At 39.5% G+C, this 21633-nt stretch overlaps 1 protein-coding gene across 4 annotated transcripts; it reads right to left on the bottom strand.

The window, feature by feature from the left end:
* On the bottom strand, positions 12073–20319 carry LOC109839570 (calcium-transporting ATPase, endoplasmic reticulum-type). 4 transcript variants are annotated; one of them, XM_020408051.1, is made up of 10 exons: positions 20156–20319; positions 19988–20044; positions 18195–19632; positions 17247–17331; positions 17038–17159; positions 15904–16182; positions 15133–15516; positions 14088–14197; positions 13781–14009; positions 12073–12826 (listed from the first exon to the last, which is right to left on the bottom strand). In XM_020408051.1, the coding sequence occupies exons 3-10, from the start codon at positions 19533–19535 to the stop codon at positions 12266–12268; spliced, it is 3111 nt and encodes a 1036-aa protein (XP_020263640.1). In that variant the 5' UTR covers positions 19536–19632; positions 19988–20044; positions 20156–20319; the 3' UTR covers positions 12073–12265. The 4 variants fall into 4 exon arrangements, with proteins under 4 accessions (XP_020263640.1, XP_020263642.1, XP_020263641.1 ...); XM_020408053.1 differs by lacking the exon at positions 19988–20044 and having other exon boundaries at positions 20045–20319; XM_020408052.1 differs by lacking the exon at positions 19988–20044.

Below are 21633 nucleotides of genomic sequence, written 5' to 3'. Positions count from 1 at the left end.
TATTCACCTACAACTTAACAAAATTTATGATGCAAGTCGGTGAAGCGTACGAGTCAACGTAACACATGAAATGGCAAAAGACAACGCAGCTAAGAGTTGTGTTTCACCCAAAAGGGGCGAAACACCATGTGTGACTCGCACATATCATGTGTGGCTCGGCTATTGGAAGTTGTAGGTCTTTTCGTCAGCTTTCCAACGCATCTTGAATCATCTCATTCCGAGATCGGATACGAACTGGCTCGCATGGCTGCGAGCCACCAAATGGTGACTCGCACCCATGCGAGTCACCAAATGGTGTCTCGCACAAAAAATGATATTTCGGCCATGTTGTGATTTGATTCTGAAGAAACTCAAAACAGAAAAGTTGTAGGTCTTTTCGTCAGCTTTCCAACACATCTTGAATCACCTCATTCCGAGATCGGACGAGAGAGTTAGAGCCAAAACACCCAAGATAGTACGAACTGGCTCGCATGGCTGCGAGCCACCAAATAGTGACTCGCACCCATGCGAGTCACCAAATGGTGGCTTGCACAAAAAGTGATATTTCGGCCATGTTATGATTTGATTCTGAAGAAACTCAAAACACAAAAGTTGTAGGTATTTTCGTCAGTTTTCCAACACATCTTGAATCACCTTATTCCGAGATCGGACGAGAGAGTTAGAGCCAAAACACCCGAGGTAGTACGAACTGGCTCGCATGGCTGCGAGCCACCAAATGGTGACTCGCACCCATGCGAGTCACCAAATGGTTGCTCGCACAAAAAGTGATATTTCGGTCATGTTGTGATTTGATTCTGAAGAAACTCAAAACACAAAAGTTGTAGGTCTTTTCGTCAGCTTTCCAACTTATCTTGAATCACCTCATTCCGAGATCGGACGAGAGAGTTAGAGCCAAAACACCCGAGGTACTACGAACTGGCTCACATGGCTGCGAGCCACCTGGCCGAGCCACCCAGATCTGGGCCCAGATTTGAGCCCAGATCTGGATTGAGATGCCTATAAATAGAGAAGGAGGGCTTATTTTTGAGGGGTTGGACTTTTGAGAGGTTGAAGGCTAAAGAGGGGGGAACTTTTGAGGTGAAACTCTGCCGGATTGAGAATTGAACTTCGGAGTTTTGGAGCTTTGAAGACTCGGACTTTTCAGATCTGGTTCTTGGCGATCATCCACGCCAAATAAGGCAGGAGTTCGAGAGAGATCAGATCTGAGATCTACACGGTCATCCTCCGGATCAAAACTTGGTTTTTGATCCCGAGAAGAGTATCGATTTCTCTTGGTCGATTTCGATTACTTAGGGCTATTATTTCCTTGGTGAAATAATCCCCTCGGCTGTTATTTATTTCACCCGTCATACCGTATAGATCCAACCGGATCAAGATCGCGCGGTGGTCCATGGATTAACCCCGGCGCACGCAAAGAACCCACACAAGCAATAGACCGCAAAACAGGATCTTGCGATTTGTTCCAGAAAAGGAAAGTTGTAATCTTTTAAGATTTTTTGATTTTGTTGTAACCGGATCTTATAAAAAGACCGGATCTTTTGTAATCGATAAACTATTGCACAAGAAGACAATGACATCAATGAAAGCAATTTTTCCCGCGAACATCTTCCACTAGGATGGTTAAAAGAAGCAGAGGTTAATTAGCTTAGGCAACTGGCCAAGACTTCCATTAAAATGTTTGATGACGTAGTTGATCCAACCTATGAGTTTCTCTTCTATTCCCAGTCAATTTACATATTACAAAATTTTGTGGAGAACCAATTGAGATAGTGTACTTGTGGTCCAATAATTTCTTTATTTGATATTACAGACATGTTTACAAACCAAAGAGAAAGATGTACATAGACCTAGTAGTAGGGTATGCTTGCATACCAAATTTAGTTTGCACACCATTTAATTATTAAAAATTGACGTGATCAATATTGTGCGCGGCAGAAGCCAAACAACCAATGTGCTTCGAGAAACCAAACCAATCACCGAGAGAGAAGGCCACAAACAATTCAAAAATAACAGCACAAACTCAAACAACCAATTTTAACGTGGTTCGGCAACTTGCTTACGTTCACGGGGCAAGAAGGGGATAGGGTTTTCACTAATAGAGAAGAAGAGTACAAACTGAGATTACAAATCACTCGAACTCACCAATTAATCTCACAAACAAATCTTTAATTCTCTCCAAATAAAACCCTAACCAATATCTCAGAAAATACCTCTTTTCTGTACTCCAAATATGCCCAATTCGCTGTTTAATTCTCTCTTCCAATCGTTCTATATATATAGAAATCCTAAAACCAAAACCATACTAGGAATTCTAAAATAAAAAACAAAACAGATTAGGAATCCTAATAACCTGTTACCAAAACAAATTTGGACTCCTGTTAACAAAACAAATTAGGAATCCCAATAAACTGTTATCAAAACAAATTGAAAAATATATTAGGGAACATGCTACAACAATTCTCCACATCGATAATGTTTTTTCAAAACTGAGCCGACACCAATACTAACTAAACATCTCACTTGTTGCGTCCAGTACGAAGTGGAACAAATCCACGATAACGGACTCAATCCATAACAAGTCGAGAACCCAAATGAGAATGCGAACAAACTCCAAATATCGGTATCAACTCACCAAACCAGCTGCATCATAAATGACTGCCTACGTATCCTCTTGCCTAAGGAATTAAGCCTTCACGTAATTCACTATATGACCTCCAAAGACCCTCAATCCAATAGAAGAGTTCTCATCTCTTTACCAACAAAGCTACGGCTGATAGCATTCCCAATGGCCCAAAAATAAAATAAACCAAACACCTCCACTTGAGGTGAATCAACGACCATATCCAAATCCAAACTATGTCCACCAGCTGCACTCGAATCAACCAAATCATCATCTGTATCCAAATCCAAATGATCCCTAAACTATGTCACCTCAGCTGGAATCCCAAACGATGCAGTATGATCTAAAGTATGCGGAGTAATCTCCACCCAATATGGAGTAGCATCACCCTCCACCCGCTATGATATCCAAATAATCCGATCAACACTCTCTACCCGCCGAGAGTCAAATGTGACATACCTACTCAGAACAAAATTAGAGTCTCCCAACTGATAACCAAACGAGCATCTGAATCCCAAATGTTCTATCGGATCAAATCTCACATCATCGATGTGACCAAATGCTGGGCAACCAAATATCCGACGCAACCCAAAATTTGAAGTAACTCCACCAGATCCAAAATCTCCAAATGCAGCAGTCGACAATCTATGACTAAGATGACCCAAATATGTCGAAGATCCAAAACTCTTCTATGATCCAATGCTCGACAACTAACGCCGATCCTCCTCCAGCAAGGAACGATCCATCAAAAATGTCATCTCATCTCATCGCCCCAATGTTTCCTCTCTAATGAAGTATCTCAAACTACCGTGAGCTCTGTACAAACGCAAGAAAAGACCTCTACCAAAATCAGAACAATGGATCACCTTTCTGCCAATACACTTTCTCCATCTGTTGTTGACTTCTAGAACTTCAAATCAACAGGACTTGGTTACAACCCACCAATGCCTAGAATAGTCCCCAACTATGACTTCTAGAACTTCAAATCAACAGGACTTGGTTACAACCCACCAATGCCTAGAATAGTCCCCAACTACGAAAACTAAATACCTATTACCTCCTAATGATGCCTCCTTGAAAGTCCCCCAAATGCTTGAATGAACACCACCTAAAAAACTCCTCGATCGATGGATAGAAGTACCAAACTCCACATCGGTCTTCTTGCTTATACCAATGTGCTCAAAGGACTTTAATCTACAGGTCAAAGCACTCCTCAACAAACCAATATCCCAGCCATAACTCCTTCTTTCTCGGCCATCTATCTCAAAACACTAACAAACCAATACGGAACAAACAAAGAATAGATCCAAACTGATAAAGAAGAGATTTTTACCTTCAATTAAAACCCTAACAAGAGCCTCTCTCACCCTGCACAATGGAAACGAGATCCACACATAGGAAAAATCTCACCTTTATCACCAACTGAAGCCCTAGACGAACTTCCAAAGCGATCTATGTAAAACCCCAAATTTTTTTGAATATTATGTAATAAATAATAAATGTGTTGTAATATGAAAAATTGATTTGAGATCAATTCAATGTATATATGTGAATATAGAAGTGATATCATGCACACGTGCACGGGCCTGAATCTGGGAAAAATGACTAGTTAAAAGTATATTTATTTTTCACACTGAAACAGTTGGAATACAGAAAAACTTAAAAAACCAAAGTTGTAGGTATCTTCAAGTGCTTTCCAACAAATCTTATATCACCTCATTCTGAGGTCGGACGTGAAAGTTATTGCCAAAATACCGAATATTATTTTCTTAGTCAGATTAGGTTTCCTAGTTCGGGTCAAACGGGTTTATTTCGGGTTTGTATATATATATATACTTATGTGTTAGACCCTAGAGGGGGGGGGGTGATTAGGGTCTTATGCTAATCTAATCCTAATTAAATGCTAATTAAAATTATGTTGATCAATTTGATCTTACAAGAAGAAATATGATATGGATATGAACAATAATGATGAATAGAATATACGCTAAGCAAAACACAAACACACGATATGTTTACGAGGTTCAGTCACCACGACCTATGTCCCCGCTCCTCACCTCGAGGAGATATCCACTATCACAATCCAGTTTGGAAGCCGGAACTTCTACACACTCAGTTTACAAGATCACCGAAAACTCTCACACTACAAAAACACTATACAATCACACTTTACACACTAAGTGTAGGAATCTAGCCCGTGTCCTCCTACTCAAGTGCTCGATTACAACCTCTCCCTAGGTTCGTCAATCGACGCCACTCCTATTGGATTCGACCCCGTGTCTCGCCTCACACTTCTCTCGGTGTACAAGTGTATTACAAGTGATTCTCACAAATAAAAGTTAAATACAATGATTTGTTCTCAATTAACAAGTGAGAACACAATAAAGCTCACACTCACTAAATCCCACACTACAACCCACAATATATAATATGAGAATATCAAGCTCAATAAGTGTGTGTGATAACAGTGAATGAAACTCAATAAATATAGCTAAATGAAATAAAAAAGAAATAATAAGCTATATAAGAGTTTAGAAGACTTCTCAAACAAGAAGAACAGTAGAGATGATTCCAATAGGATTTGAATGCCACTTCTTGATGTAGAAAAAACTTATCTTGAAAACTGATTGATGAAATTAACTATTAAACAGCTCTTAAACACAATTAATATTTTGTTAAACAACAAACTTGGATTTCTTGGATATATAGAAGAAGAGCAGCAATGAGGTATTTATAGCACCCCAATACAACAGCAAAAACATAAGTAAAAGACCAAAAAACCAGTTTCAAAATAGCTGAAAAAAAACTAGCCGTTATAAAGATCTGACAGTTCGGCGGTCGACCGGTCCAGTCGACCGCGAAGCTCAAAAGCACAGAGAATGAGAAATCAAGGCTGGCGGTCGACCGGGTCGGTCGACCGAAAAACTCTCTGGATGTTCTCTCGGTCGACCGGTGCGGTTGACCGTGAGCACAAAACAACTAAGCTCAGGAAAATATAACTGGCGGTCGACCGTACCGGTCGACCGAAAACTGACATATAGCATATTGACATGTTTTGGGGCTGTTTTGAAAATTTATTAAAAATATCAAATCAAATCCAAAAATAGTGAAACTTTGGGAAAAGTTTCTAAATAATAAAATAAACATGTTTGAAAAGGAATTTTTGGAAAATCAATTTTCGTTTATGAAAACTCCTTGTTTTTGAAAAGTGTTCAGAAAACCTGTTTTTCGTGAACATGAAAATTGACATAGAGCTTGTGAATATGTATATATATATTGAGCATGTATTATATGCACATAATGAAGTATGAAAGAGCTGTAAACATGAGATAAAAGTTATTGTAACAATGTTTGATGAAAAATCATTTTTTATAGAAAACGTCAAAAATCGTGTTAAGTGTACATATATTGAGCTTAGATATAATCATACAATATATGTAAGTAAACCAAATATTTACCTAGGTAAATCCACACATATGAACTTGAATCTTTAACGCATGATTGACGTGTGTTGAAATACCTGAAAAGAGAAACATAAACACAAAAACTAGAGAATATATTAGCGATAAATTGTTTGACAAATCATCATCAAAACTATAGGGTCAACAATCTCCCTCTTTTTGATGATGGCAAACATAAATTGTTTGACAAATCATCATCAAAACTATAGGGTCAACAATCTCCCTCTTTTTGATGATGGCAAATAATTTATACATGAATATGAATTCTAAACTGATAACCCACATATAAGCCAAACATGAATAAATCATACATGAATATCATAAACCATATATGAATATGAATGAATTTGTAAACCATATGTGGATTTTTCTCCCCCTTTGACAACATCAAAAAGGGAAAAAAGAAAAAAATAGGAGCAATGCTCCCCCTGCATATAAGCACAGATAAAAAATGTATATCAAGAGCTCCCCCTGTCAAATTGAGTAAATGACATATATGAACATATATAGGAGCTAAACAACAATTATCCATCAAAAATAATCATAAACAGTATATAAATCAAGGAACTCATCATTAGCAACTCATTTTCCACAAACAAAACATGAACATTGTTTCAACCATGCATTGATCACAGAAAAGATAAACTAACATGATAAGTCACAAATCATCACTTAAGCATTTAGAAACAACATAGTTTTGCATAAACATAGTTTGTTCCACAAAACATCAAACCACACATAAAAACTCACATAGTTCCACATTAATATAGAGTTATTATACTCAAACAAAAACATAGATATCAAGTTTTACAACTCAAAAAGGAACATCACCAAGCATGGAAATCAATTTAAAGAACTCCAATAAGCTGCAAGATCATTCATCACCATCATCATCATCATCACCATCACCATCGCCATCACCATCACCATCAGAAGAGCCTGAGCCATCAGTAGGGTTCTCCTCAGAATCAGACTCAGAACTAGAAGAGGGATCCGGAATCCTGAGAGACTGACGCTGATATGAAAGACTCCTCAGAATCAGACTCAGAACTAGAAGAGGGATCCGGAATCCTGAGAGACTGACGCTGATATGAAAGAATGGTCCTAACATCCCTTTGGATAGTTGAGACTTGCTTCTAAACGTTTGAGAACTGAGTCTCAAGACGATCCAGACGGTCACAAATATCAGAAGAGGATGCGGAAGAAGCTCTAGACCGGGAACGAGAGGATGATGACTGAGAGGGATCAGAATAGGAAATCTGCATTCTTGAAAGAGAGACCTTATCAAAGAAATCCTTCTTAGATTCAATTTTGGGTTCATTGGTGAGATCAATACCGAAATATTGAAGGAAGAGGGTGATAAAAGAGCCAAAAGGTAGAAATTTGAAATGCTTCGATGCCATGTTTTTGATAAAAACATTTGCCCAATCTACTTTTATTTTGGAAAATAAGGCATATACCGCATTGATCTTGTCAGAAGCAAAATGATCGAAACTACCGGTTTTAGGAATCAAATTATGAGCAATAATTCTAGCAATGAGTTTGGCATTTGGATTGAGGGAATTGTTGTGTTAGACCCTAGAGGGGGGGGGGGTGATTAGGGTCTTATGCTAATCTAATCCGATTATATGCCAATAAAAACTAATTAACAAGTTATCCTTGTTGTGCGCGGCGGAAGCTTTCTAGGGCAACACGAACAATAACTCGAACTAAACCACAAACAATATGCAAACCACAATCACAGCAAGAACAAAGAATTTACGTGGTTCGGCAAGTTGCCTACGTCCACGGGGCAAGGAGGGGGGAGATTTTACTACTAGAAATCAAGGGAATACAAATAGGGTTACAAATCTCTCAGACCAAACCCTAAAACAAAGCACTTGATCTCTCAAAGCTCTCCCACAATTGGATGCAACAAATCTCTCTTAGAGGCTGCTCAAAATCGTCCTTCAGATACCCTAACAAATTAGGTTTAGGATATATATAACTTACAAAACGAAATGGGTCAAAAACCTGAAAGCCCAGCCCAGATCATCGTCGGTCGACCGCGGCGGTCGACCGCGCAGGTCTTGCGGTCGACCGCACCGGTCGACCGAATCATCAAACCCGAGAACCGGTCGACCGACCACCTTCCTGACGCACAGTAAGCTTTGTGCACGAATGCGGTCGACCGGACCGGTCGACCGCCGCCTGGTTTGCCTGATTCTTCTGAGTTTCTGTAATTTCTTCAATTCTCCACCTCGGCGAATGTTTCCACCAAAAACTGAGCCGACACCAAATCATCCAATAGTTCCTCAACAAGTCCAGGAACAATACTCGAGCTGAAACACGATCTCCCCCCATCTTGATCAACTGATCAAACCGGCTGCATCTAAAGACTGCCTACGTATCCTCTTGCCCAAGGAATCAAGCCGAACGTAGTTCATCCAAATGGCCTCCAAAGGCCTCAGCACTGAAGGATGTTCAAAAGCTTCAAACAATGACCAAATTTCACACCTGAAACAACTTTGTTCAACATATCTGCAGGGTTGCCATTTGTGTGGACCTTCTCCAATATGACATCTCCATCATCCAAGACGTCCCGAACAAAGTGAAATCTGACGTCGATGTGCTTCGTGCGCGCATGATAAAACTGGTTCTTCGCCAAATAGATAGCCGACATACTATCACAATATATCCGAATAGTCTCCTGAGCAATCCCCAAGTCCTCCAATAATCCACGCAACCATAAAGCCTCCTTAATAGCTTCAGTAACTGCCATATACTCTGCCTCTGTAGTAGAGAGAGCCACTGTGGACTGAAGCGTGCAACGCCAACATACAGGTGCACCTGCCAATGTAAAAGCATAACCTGACGTAGACCGGCGTTTGTCAAGATCTCCAGCATAGTCTGAATCCACATACCCAATACAAGCCTGCCCATCCTTCTCATCCTTCTGAAATACTAAACCAACATCCACGGTTCCTTGAACATACCGTAGAATCCACTTCACGGCCTCCCAGTGACCCTTCCCGGGGTCATGCATGTATCTCGATACCATGCTCACGGCCTGTGACAAATCTGGCCTCGTACACACCATCGCATACATCAAGCTACCTACTGCACTGGCATATGGGACCTTCGACATATAATCTCTGTCCTCAACTGAAGCAGGTGACATCAACGCTGAAAGCTTGAAGTGGGGAGCCAATGGTGTGCTAACTGCTTTTGCATTGCCATCAAAGCTGAATTTCTTCAACATCTTCTGCAAGTAGCTCTTCTGTGTAAGCTTCAAACTCCCTCTCACCCTGTCTCTCTCGATCTCCATACCCAATATCTTCTTTGCCTCTCCAAGATCCTTCATCTCAAACTCGGATGATAAATCCTCTTTCAGCTTTCGAATAGCCGAAGAATTCCTGGAAGCAATAAGCATATCATCAACATATAAAAGCAAATATATGAGCTCACCATCCTGTAGCTTGTGCATATAAACACATGGGTCATATGGGCTCCTCGTGTACCGTCTTGATGACTGCTTCAAACCATAAAGAGACTTCTTCAGGTTACAAACCAAATTTTCCTTTCCTGCAGCTTTGAAACCCTGTGGTTGTGTCATGTAGATCTCCTCATCTAAATCACCGTGTAGAAAGGCTGTCTTCACATCCATCTGGACCAAATCCAAATCCAACTGTGCCACCAACGCCAATAAAATCCGAATCGACGAATGCTTCACAACGGGTGAAAATACCTCGTTGTAATCAATGCCCTCAAGCTGTGCATATCCCTTGGCAACTAATCTGGCTTTGAACCGAATGTCCCCAATAGAAGATCCCTCCTTCTTCGCATATACCCACTTGCAACCAATAGCTTTCTTACCCTTAGGTAGATGTGCAAGTGTCCAAGTGTCGTTCTTCTGAAGAGACCGCATCTCCTCCTCCATAGCTTCCCTCCACCTGATCGAATCGGGGCTAGACTCTGCCTCCCTGAATGTGGCTGGAACCATATCATCAACGACCTCCACTGATAATGCATATGCGACCATGACATCATTATACCTAGCTGGCCGACGAATCTCTCTCCTCGGTCTATCTGCTGCAATGGTCCTCTGAACATGACCCTGTTCCTGAGTCCCATGATCTACTGTATCCTGTATCTGCCCATCTGTCATCTCATCTCCTCCCAGTGTCACCTCTGTAGGAGCCTCAATGGATACAGTGTTCTCTGGAGTGGGTGGAGTCACATCATCCTCCACCTGCTGCGATATCTCTCCTGTCTGGTCTCCCTCCACCTGCTGAGGGGCTCGAGGCCTCATCATGTACGCCTCGTCAAATGTGACATCTCTGCTAATAACTATCTTCTTGTCCTGTGGATCCCATAACTTGAAGCCTTTGACTCCATCCCTAAATCCCACAAAGACTGCTTTCCTCGCTCTCGGATTTAATTTGCCATCACTGACATGATAATAAGCTGGACACCCGAATATCCGAAGCGACTCATAGTCACTAGCCACCGAACCAAACCAACGCTCCAAAGGAGTCTTCCCGTCTATCGCAGTGCACGGCAACCTGTTCACAAGATGGCTCGCATAAACCAACGCCTCGGCCCAAAAAGATCTAGGCAATCCACTCTGCGTCATCATACACCGCACCTTCTCCAGCAAGGTACGGTTCAATCTCTCAGCCACCCCGTTCTGTTGCGGTGTCTCTCGAACTGTGAAGTGTCTTCTAATGCCGTGATCCCGGCAAAACTGCAGAAACGGATCACTCTTGTACTCTCCACCGTTATCTGAACGTAGAGTCTTCACCTTTCTACCTGTCTGCAGCTCCACTTTCTTTTTCCACTCCACAAAAATATCCAGGACCTGATGTTTATGCTTCATCGGGTATACCCAATTCCTCCTGGAATAATCATCAATGAAAGTGACAAAATAGTTGGCCCCACCAAGAGATGTGTTCTTGGAAGGACCCCAAACGTCCGTGTGAATATAATCCAATGTACCTTGGGTGTTATGAACAGCGGTGCCGAACTTCACTCTAGTCTTCTTCCCAAGTACACAATGCTCACACAATTCCATCTTGCAGGTCTTAGCACCTTTCAATAGCCCCTGTTTAGCCAATGACTGTAGGGACTTATCTCCTGTGTGTCCAAGTCTCATGTGCCATAAGGTGGTAGTGTCCTCCTCTGTAGTGATAGAAGCTGCCAGACCCCCTGTAACTGTCTTGCCCTTCAAGTAGTATAGGTAGTTTTCCCTGACACCTCGCATCACCACCATAGAACCCTTCGTGACCTTCACTGTAGCATCCTCTAAGATCACTCGATATCCTGCTGCCTCCAAAGTCCCAAGAGAAATGATGTTCTTCGTCAACTGCGGCACGAACCTCACTTCCTTCAATTCCCTCACTACACCATCATGCATCCTGATCCGGACTGAACCAATACCACCAATAGGGCATACGTGATCATTACCCATAAGCACGACATCCCCTCTTTCCAGCTCCTCAAAGCTAGAAAACCACTCCCTCTTAGGGCAGATGTGATATGTAGCTCCCGAATCCATCATCCACTCCGTGGAATCCGCATAGCAAACCGACGGTAAAGCAGGGCATGAATAGCCTGAAGAATCTGAATCTGAATGCTCACCAATAGCTTTTGCAACATTCACTTCTGAAGCTTGTGCAGCTTTCCCCTTATTGAGCTCCCCTCCGCCCACCCCACCCCAAGCATGATAAAGTTTCTTTCAGATGCACAGCCAAAACACGTATATCAGCCACTAAAACCTGAAACCAACATTCTTATTCCTCAAGAGCGATTCAACAAAAGCCTAGTCCATTTATACCACACCGAGCTCCCCTCCGCCCACCCCACCCCAAGCATGATAAAGTTTCTTTCAGATGCACAGCCAAAACACGTATATCAGCCACTAAAACCTGAAACCAACATTCTTATTCCTCAAGAGCGATTCAACAAAAGCCTAGTCCATTTATACCACACCACACGCTGGACCCCATAACGTAGAAAAACAAACAGAATGATGTGCAAATTTCCATTGTTTCCATCTTAGTGTACTATTAAACAACAGCTTCACTACATTCTTTTAAACATTTCCCATTGATTCTACATTAAAGAAAGTAACATAGAAAAATGGAAGACATATACAACTCACCCTCCTCAGTATACATAACAATCAATATAGTTCACTTCCACACTAGGCAATCTTATGCTTATGATTCCTCCAATGATGCCTCCTACCAACATATTTCAGCACCTCATCAATGAGAATCACCGGGAACGAAACCAAAATAACCAGAAACCACTCATTCAAACTCAACGGAACAATCCCAAACACCGTTGCAAGAAACGGAACATAAAGGATGAGAATATGCAGACCAAAAGAAATCATCATCGCAACTAAAAGCCAAGGATTCCTCCAAGGAGGCATTCGAACCAAACTATTATCCTCCGATAGAGCATTCAATGAATTAAACATCTCAATTGCTACCAGAACCGATAAAGATAAGGTCATCGCCTTTACTTTTCCGACAGTGAAATAATCGCAAGGGTCGGAAAAGGAAATTATGCGGTTACCAGCCATGAATGGATCCGGCGAGAAATCTACCCATTTATGGCAATCTCCCCATGATCGGAGCTCGGAGAGGGAGACTAAACTATGACCATCACTAGTGAGATTGATGCCCATGAATGAGGGCTGAGTGTACCATATTATGAAGATTCCAACAGTGGCTAAACCGACATAGGAACCAATTACCTGTAGACATGAATGAAGAAATTAGCACATGTGACTGATTTAGAACCCTAGAATTTGATATTTATGTTGTTTCAGAATAGGGTCTTTTAGATGTTAGTCCCTCAAATTTTCAATAACTCCATATTAGTCTTTCAAATCCTCAAAATTGCTCGTAAGTCCCTCAAATTCTAAGGGGCCTTGCAAATTGATCCTTCAATGACCAAAATGCCTTTCGGCGCGTGTTTTGAGGTATTTTAGTCATTGAGAGACCAATTTGTGAGACCCCTTAGGATTTGAGGGACTTATGAGCAATTTAAGGCTTTGAGAGATTAATATGGAATTATTGAAGATCTGAAGGACTAATATCTAAAAGACCATTTAGGATATCGTATATGTGATATTTAAAACACACAAAACTATACATTAGGATTTGCAATGGAAGTGTATATGCTGGGATAGTTACACATATGGGCGCATTAACTTTATTTATGCAGATTTATAGCAACAATATTTCACTAAGTCTTCTTATAGGCTTGAAGATGTTAATGAGCATAATAGAATGTCTTAGGAATTATGTAATAGGGGCTGCTCAATGTTGGAGTTTTATAAGAAGTACAGTGTTTAAATGTAGAAAACATTATTGATTAGGTAAAATTGCACAATTGTTCTAGTAATAAATATGTGGACATTCAAAGATTTAGGGTAACTTGCATATAACCACTCTCATCTATACTTTCAGCAGCAAATCAGCCCCCTCAAGCATTAAAAGCCCTGCTATTCATGAGAGAGAGGAATGTTATCTGTAAATTATCTTTTTAAAAATGACAATCATGGGGTGTTAAGTGCTAATATGGACACAGGCCACATATACCTCTTGAAGCATGCAGAAAATACTGCTGGAAATAAATTTTCAAATTTTCAAATTTCATCAGTAAACAAATCTAGGGATCAAATTGAGGAGCTGAGTGTTCATACCATGTATCTAAACAGAACCCAGGAATTGATCAGGGGATCGTTGCTTTTCCTCGGTGGCTTATGCATGATATCAACATCAGCAGGATTGAAACCAAGGGCAGTTGCAGGAGGCCCATCAGTAACCAAATTGACCCAAAGAAGCTGAACCGGTATTAAGCATTCAGGTATACCAAGTGCAGCAGTCAAAAAGATGGAGATCACTTCTCCTACATTAGATGATATCATGTACCTATAACAAGAGGAAGAAAATGGCATCAAAAATCCTTAAAAGTTAATTAAAACAATCACAAATTGATTGATAATATACCTAATAAAAGATTTCATGTTGTCGTAAATTGAACGTCCTTCTGCAACGGCTGCAACAATCGTGCTGAAATTATCATCAGCTAGAATCATATCCGAAGCTTCCTTCGCAACCTTAAAAAGGAAATTAAATCCATTTTCAAAATTGCACAGTGATGAAGAATAAAAAGATAAAATTATAAGAAATTGAACAACAAAGAGTTCAAATTATAGATTGAGATGATTTGGACATATAGAATGGAGTTCAGCGAGTGGACCAATTGATAGAAGTGATAACATATAATTAATGGAGCAAGGAGGAATAAAGGCAGGCCTAAGAGAATTCGGTTTGAAGCAATGAAGAAGGGATATGATAGTGGTTAACTTAATGGAGGAGATAGCCTGCATAATTCAATGGAAGAATATCTAGCAGACTGAAAACTTCAGGACAGTACCATTTGGTATCTAACTGTGTGTTAGCTGCATATAGACCCCTTGAGTATCTCTGTTTTGAACTTACCACCCCTTTAGTTTTATTTTACAGATATACGCCCCAATTGAAATTTTTTAACTATTTTACCCTCAGAGAAAGAGAAAATTGCTTTTGACAAATAGGCCCCTCTGTGTAAGAGTCAAAAATTTCACTTCGGGAGTTTGAGAAGTAGTCCTTGATCGGTTGTGTGAGGACACATTGATGGGTTAAAATAGTAAACCTAGGGAACCAAGTAGTCCCAAATTGGTTGTGTGAGGACACATTGATGGGTTAAAATAGTAAAGCTAGGGAGCCAATGTAATCATGGTTAGCCATTTTTGGCGGTTGATTAGCCAAACAACTCTGGTTAAGCATATGCTTAGGCGAGACTAATACTAGGATGAGTGACCTTCTGGGAAGTTATAGTGTTGCACTTAGTGGGACTTAGAGTTTACACTGCGCCAAGAGGCGTAACAAGAGTATCTGCGAAAATAAAACTAGATGGTAGTAAGTGCAATACAACGATGCTAAGGTGTGTCTATCTGCAATAAACCCTGTAACTTCATAGCATGAAATGGAGAAAGGATCTAGATTTTACCTCAGTTCCAGTGATACCCATAGCAATTCCAATGTCAGCTAGTTTTAATGCAGGCGCATCATTGACACCATCTCCAGTCATTGCAACAATTTCACCCATTTCCTTAAGAAGTCGCACAATTTCCTGCTTATGCCTCGGCTCAGCACGAGAAAATACAATACCTCCAGGCTTTGACAAAATCTCAATCCTCCGACTAACGGGAAGAGCCATAAATTCTTTTCCAGTAAAACTATGATCATTTATATTTGTTGAGCTAGATAACAAGCCAATCTCCTGGCAAATTGCTTCTGCTGTTGACTTATTATCACCAGTTATCACCATAACTTTAATACCTGCTTCCCTACAATCGTCAATTGCTTTATAGACTTCACCACGAGGAGGGTCCTAGTAGTTAAAAAACATGACAAAAAGAAAATTAGAAATTTGAAGTGATGATATAGGAATAAAGTATAATAAAGGGATACTTGTACATAGTATCATTGGTTTGAACATTCCACGCCTATAGTTTTATTGTTGCGGATAGAGCCCCTGTGTTTAATTTTTCAACTCTTTTACCCTAGGTGAAATTTTGGAAGATATTGCCCATGAGTAAAATTAGTGTCTATCTGAGGGTAAAAGAGTAAAAAAAATTAACACAAGGCGTCTATCTGCAACAATGAAATTGCAGGGCTAGTAAGCTCAAATTACCGATACTACATGTAAGCGTGCACCCAGGGGGCGGGGGGTTCTCTGTGCAATGCAATTAACCATATAATAAAACAGGAGACTCACTCTTAGACCAACAACACCGACAAAAACAAGATTGCTTTCTATCTCGTAGTAGTTAGCTGGATCAAGTAACTTCTTGTGAGCAGGATGAGACTCAGCATAGTAATCTGAGAACTCCCCCAAGTCATCTTTGTATGCAAACCCTAAGCATCGCAAGCCCTTTGAGCTCATCTCGTGTAATCTCAATAGTATTAGCTGCCTGCATGGCTCATCAATAGGTGAAATTGATCCATCTGCTAGTTGGACACGTGAACTTCTTTCCAAAATGCTTTCAACAGCGCCCTGGAAATGAATAGATTAGATTCAACATACAAATGAAGGAAACAAGTGTAAAGATGCTAAACCTTATTTATTCTATTACTTGAAAATCGCACCCCTGAGTTTCACCTTAAGAAATCCAGAAAAACCCTCAGTATTTGAGGTAAAAAAACAAAATGACCTCACACTAAAGAAAATCAGCAGAAATGCCCTCACGCCTGGAAAAATCAACAGGAATGTCCTAAAATTCGGAAACATACAGAAAAACACCCTTCCCTTAACAATTCAACTACAACGCTCTCGCAGGTCTCGTGACATACACGCATCACGTGCACTAGAATATTGTTGGATATTCATGTGTGAGTATGATCATCAGATAGGATAAGAAAGAGTCATATTTCCTATCCCATTAGCTCTAAGTTGGGCATGATTGCTCCCCAACAAATGGCCTCACGGCTAAGGTTGTAGTCCAAGTATAAAAAAGAAGTGACGTTCAATGTGAAGCCTGAAGCCATTGGGAGAATGACTAGGTCGAGTTAGACCAAGTCAACCCACAGATGCCTATAAGAGTGATATGGTCAGGTTAAAGCCCACAAAGGAAGTGGGGGGAGATCCTACTGATGCTTAATAGCCATGTAACGAATGCGATATCCATGTGTGAGTATAGTCCCACATCGGATAGGATAATAAAGAGTCATAGGTTTAACATAGGAGTTGAGACCATACCTAGCAGGTATGGCTTTTGGGTTAAAATTGGTTCCTAGTTGGACTAAAATTGGTTCCTAGCTACACTAAAATTGGTTCCTTCTTTGTTAACTCTAGGTTGGGCCTGATTTCTCTCCAACAAATACTAGTAACTAAAAAGAAAAATTGATTTACCTTGACAAGGAGTCGATTGCTTCCAGTTGGTTCACGTACAATTACACTCATTGATTTACGAACTCGATCAAATTCCAAGGTGGCTATCCTTCTTGATCTCTTCATCCACCATCCACAACAGCCTATGAATTAAAAAAAGAGCTTAATGCCTAAATGATGGTAGTAACAGGGTTCAATATATAAAGTATACGAAGTGCTCATTTACTCACCTAACTTCACTGAGGTCTGATCGATCAAATAGCCAATTTTGTTCCTTATCTTAGTGTCAGGAACTCCCATCTTCTCAACCAAAACCTGTAAAATGAGGAAGTACACTTAAATACATCAGGAAATATGATTCCCAAGTTAGGTAAAAATAATTCAAAATATCGATGGTTCCTCCTTAAATATATTATATTGTAGAAAGAACCACTTTGCATACACTTCTCCTATCTTCTAAAGACTAGATTATTGCCCATATGGATTTTCTAGTTCCAAGGAGGAGAAAGAGTTGTTGGACGAGAAAACAAACATGAAAAACTTGGGATTTATGGGTTTAGGGATGAACTAATAACAAAAATAATAAAAACCAATGTTAGTGCTTACGTGCATCTACCTACATATTACACGCTATCTATTCAGTAACTCCTTAATCAGTTAAATCTTGCTTATGCACCAATCATATCATACGATTTCTCTCTTCTGCTTTTGTCCATCATGTAAAATTAGTTTCACGATTCTCTACTACATTTCCCCCAATAAGTATGCATAGATTAGCCAATTGTCTAGGAAATATGTCCTTGACCTATAAACTCAAGCTCTATGATGTCAATACTCAAAGACAATCTGAATTCAAGCCATAATCACAGTACATCTACAAACAGTCTTCTAACAAATGTAGGTGTAGACGGATCATAATTCATGATTCTTATTTACATTTTAGTACACACATATTTTTCTCTAAGCAATGAATAAAGCAACAAAAAAAATAAAAAAAAAAATCAAATTTATCATTTGAATTTTTGACTGAAGAATATTATTCATACCTATTAATTCATACCTATTAACTTTATGGTCCTAAACACTTTTCACTTACACAAAACCATCTGAATATCTCTTTGAATCTGTGATTGCCTATCATGTATATAAGAAGTTTGCAGCTATTTTGCGGAACAAACCTTTAGAGCTGCTTCTGTAGGCAACCCAGTGGCCCGAAAGAGGTGCTCATTGCAATAAACCCCTGCATCATTGCATATTGCACATATCTCTGCCAAAGCTTGCAAGTTTGCATCCATGTTGTAATAGCTCCAATCAGTGATCCCTCCATCCCTAGGGTTATATGTCGTCCCTTCTACATGAAACACTCTTGATGCAGTCGTCTTGCCTCCAAGCGTAAAGAATTCGTTAACCGACATCTGATTAGTTGTTAAAGTGCCCGTCTTATCTGAGCAAATTACGGTTGTACACCCTAAAGTCTCCACACTAGGGAGCTTCCTCACAATTGCATTTTTATGTGCCATCTTCCTAGTGCCCAAAGCTAAACAAGTTGTAATAACAGCAGGAAGACCTTCGGGAATCGCTGCCACTGCGAGTGCAACTGCTATCTTGAAATAATACGTGCACTTTTCGAAAGAGAACCGAAAATTCCACAAAGATGCATTTGCTGACTCCCATGTAATGAAATTCCTGTAGTTGATAGCCCAAACAACAAGACAAACAATGCCAATTGCGGTGGTAAGCCTCTCACCGAATTCATCCAGCTTCTTCTTCAAGGGAGTTTCATGTTCTTCTAATGAAGCTTCGTGTATTTGAGTCTGGATTTTTCCTATCTCTGTGTCCATACCAATATTGCTCACTATACCGACACAAATACCATTGACAATGGTAGTCCCTGAGAAGAGCATACATTCTTTGGCTTGCAACTCGCAATCGTCCATAAACACTGGACTGGTAACTTTGATAACGGGCATGCTCTCGCCTGTTAACGAGCTCTGTTCTACTCTCAATGTCGAAGTTTTTATCAATTCAACGATATCTCCAGGTACTAGCTCTCTAGCGGGAAGATCAGGTACATAACACCCATCCCTCCAAACCTTAGCATATTCACACTGCATCTCCTTCAAGGCTTCTAGAGCCTTTTCAGCATTGGTCTCCTGCCAAACTCCCACAATCGCGTTAAGGACAAGAATCGACACAATCACAAAGGGTTCTATATAAATCTCAAAACCTCCGTTATGACCCGATTCATTTCCTTGAAGGTAAGCAAGAACGAATGAGATAAATGCAGCGACGAGGAGAATTTTAACGAGTACATCATCGAATTGCTCCAATATGAGACACCATAGTGGTTTCCCCTTCTCCTTTCTCAATTCGTTCCACCCGTATCTCTCCCTTCGCTTCTCAACATCAAAAGAGCTCAAACCTTTCTCCAGCTTGACATTGTATTCCTTCAAGCATTGCTCAACTGACCAAGACCATGCAGGAAATGGTTTTTCTTCCATGACCCCCAATGAGACCATAAAATTTCGCTTCTAGGTTTAAACCACAAACAAGCAAAATACCAAACAAGAAGAGGGCTTTACAGGGATTTTATAAACAGCCCAATTCATCTTTCATCTGCAAAAACCCAAAAAAAAGCAAATTTGATGTTAGAACTTCTAAATTCGCCCTGTATATATATTTTTCAAAATTCACCGAATCTGATAAAAGGCACAACTTAAGAAATGATCTTTTTATAAACGATGTATCAAAAATTACACTAAACTTAAAAAAAAGTTCCTTTTCTTTCTAAAACAAAACCATAAAGAAAAAGAAATAGCATGATCACTTACCCATTACAAAATTTAAAAACATAAATAGAAAGAAATCATTTTTCTTCTTCAGGTCATCAAATTCTCTAAACCCAACAACTCCTATCTTATTAGAAATATATATTAATCAAAAGAATGAGACAAAAAGGGGTTTATAGTACCTAGAAGAAACAAGAGAGAAATTTGAGAGAAACCCACATGGGATTTTCCCATAATACCTAAAAATGATCAAAAGATTCGGAGAACAGAGTGAGGTCCAAACTCAAACATATAGAGAAGCCAGTGAGAAAGGCAAAAGGAAAGAGAGAGGAAATGAGAGAATCCTGTACCTTTGTTTCCAGAGAGTTTGAAGATAAGGGTTATTCTGCGTGGGATCGAAGCAAGGTATCATCAGAGAATTAATTATCTTCGTATTCCTTTTTTTCTCTTGACTTTTGGGATTTTTCTCAATTTTTAAATTTTTTTTTTTTTTCTTTTTGCGGTTTTGGTCACGGAGAAGAGAAAGAAACAGGAGCGATAACAAACCGACGGAGGTTGACTAATGGTTTTGGTGGGGCCCAGTTACCAGACGGTTGCTTTTGGTGGTCCGTAATGGCAAGGACAAGTCAACAACCATGTTCAGGCCGTTACGCTAAAAGTCCAATATAGGCTTTCTAAAAAAGGACTCACATTATTGTGAGAACAAAACACCAACATTATTAGTAGGTCAACCACACAAATCTTATCATACGTGCTAGCGAGATGTTCTGATCCATGCACGAGTAAGATAAAGATGTAATTTAGAAATTTTAACTGCTCGGAATTGTTTCGAAAATCTTGATGAGATGTTCTGATAAGATTTATTTCTTCAAATACGACAACATAAATATTCAGTTATGTCAATTTTTGGATTAGCGGTGCACCAAATGATTATGAACCATTGAATTAGTAAACTATAGATTTCGCACCGGTCCAATAGTAGTTTTTTAGTTTAAAGCACCATTATGTAATAATTGAGACCGTTAGATCTTTTTTCTCTTGTCAGTTGCCGCTATTTTAACTTTAAAAAGGAGATAACTCGTTAATAACTAAATAAAAAAAACAGTTATTGTTGTAGATGTAGTATATCTTTATTCAAGAATCAAGATGTGATGACATGTCATACCTTTTTTCTAGTGAGTTGAGTGGATGTCTTTTTCCTCTCTTTTTTGGAAACTACCTAGAAAGAAAGGAAATTATACCTATAGATTAAAGAAAGATTCAAATATTTGTAAAATTGTTTCTTCCTCTTTATAAAGTTTTCTCAAAATACTATAAATAATAGCAAAAGTTATAGCATTAACACTGAGACCATGAGTAGTGAAGAGGATTCAACCTCTTTTAAGATGCTAACACAACGGTTAAATGTCTGTTGATCAATATTTATAATGATAGCATCCTTATGAAAAGTACAATCTATCTAATCTAATCTAATCTAATCTAACAAATAAAAAGAGAATATAGAGATTACAATGCCCTAATGATGATTGATGATTCTCACCAGCTAAACCATACAATAATCAAATGATTACGCTCGCTGCTCCAGCCATCTCTTAGTTTTTAAAAAAGTTGGTGTAACTGTAATGCCCTATCTTTTTTACTTGTATATTATTTTATTATTATGGAAAAGAAAAGGAAAGAAAGGCATGAGAATTTTATAAGCATATAATCTCTCTTTACCCACTCCCAACTTTAGTACAGGGGAAAGTACTAGGAAGCTTCCAAGTTGGCTTGGTCTTGGTCTTTTACTTGAAGACCAAACTTTTCCCCAACATAATATATAAATTGC

The sequence above is a fragment of the Asparagus officinalis genome, chromosome 4 (genome assembly GCF_001876935.1).
Source record: "Asparagus officinalis chromosome 4, Aspof.V1, whole genome shotgun sequence".
Taxonomy (NCBI): Eukaryota; Viridiplantae; Streptophyta; class Magnoliopsida; order Asparagales; family Asparagaceae; genus Asparagus; species Asparagus officinalis.
Note: the sequence above shows the minus strand (reverse complement) of the source record. Positions and strands in the feature narration are given on the sequence as shown.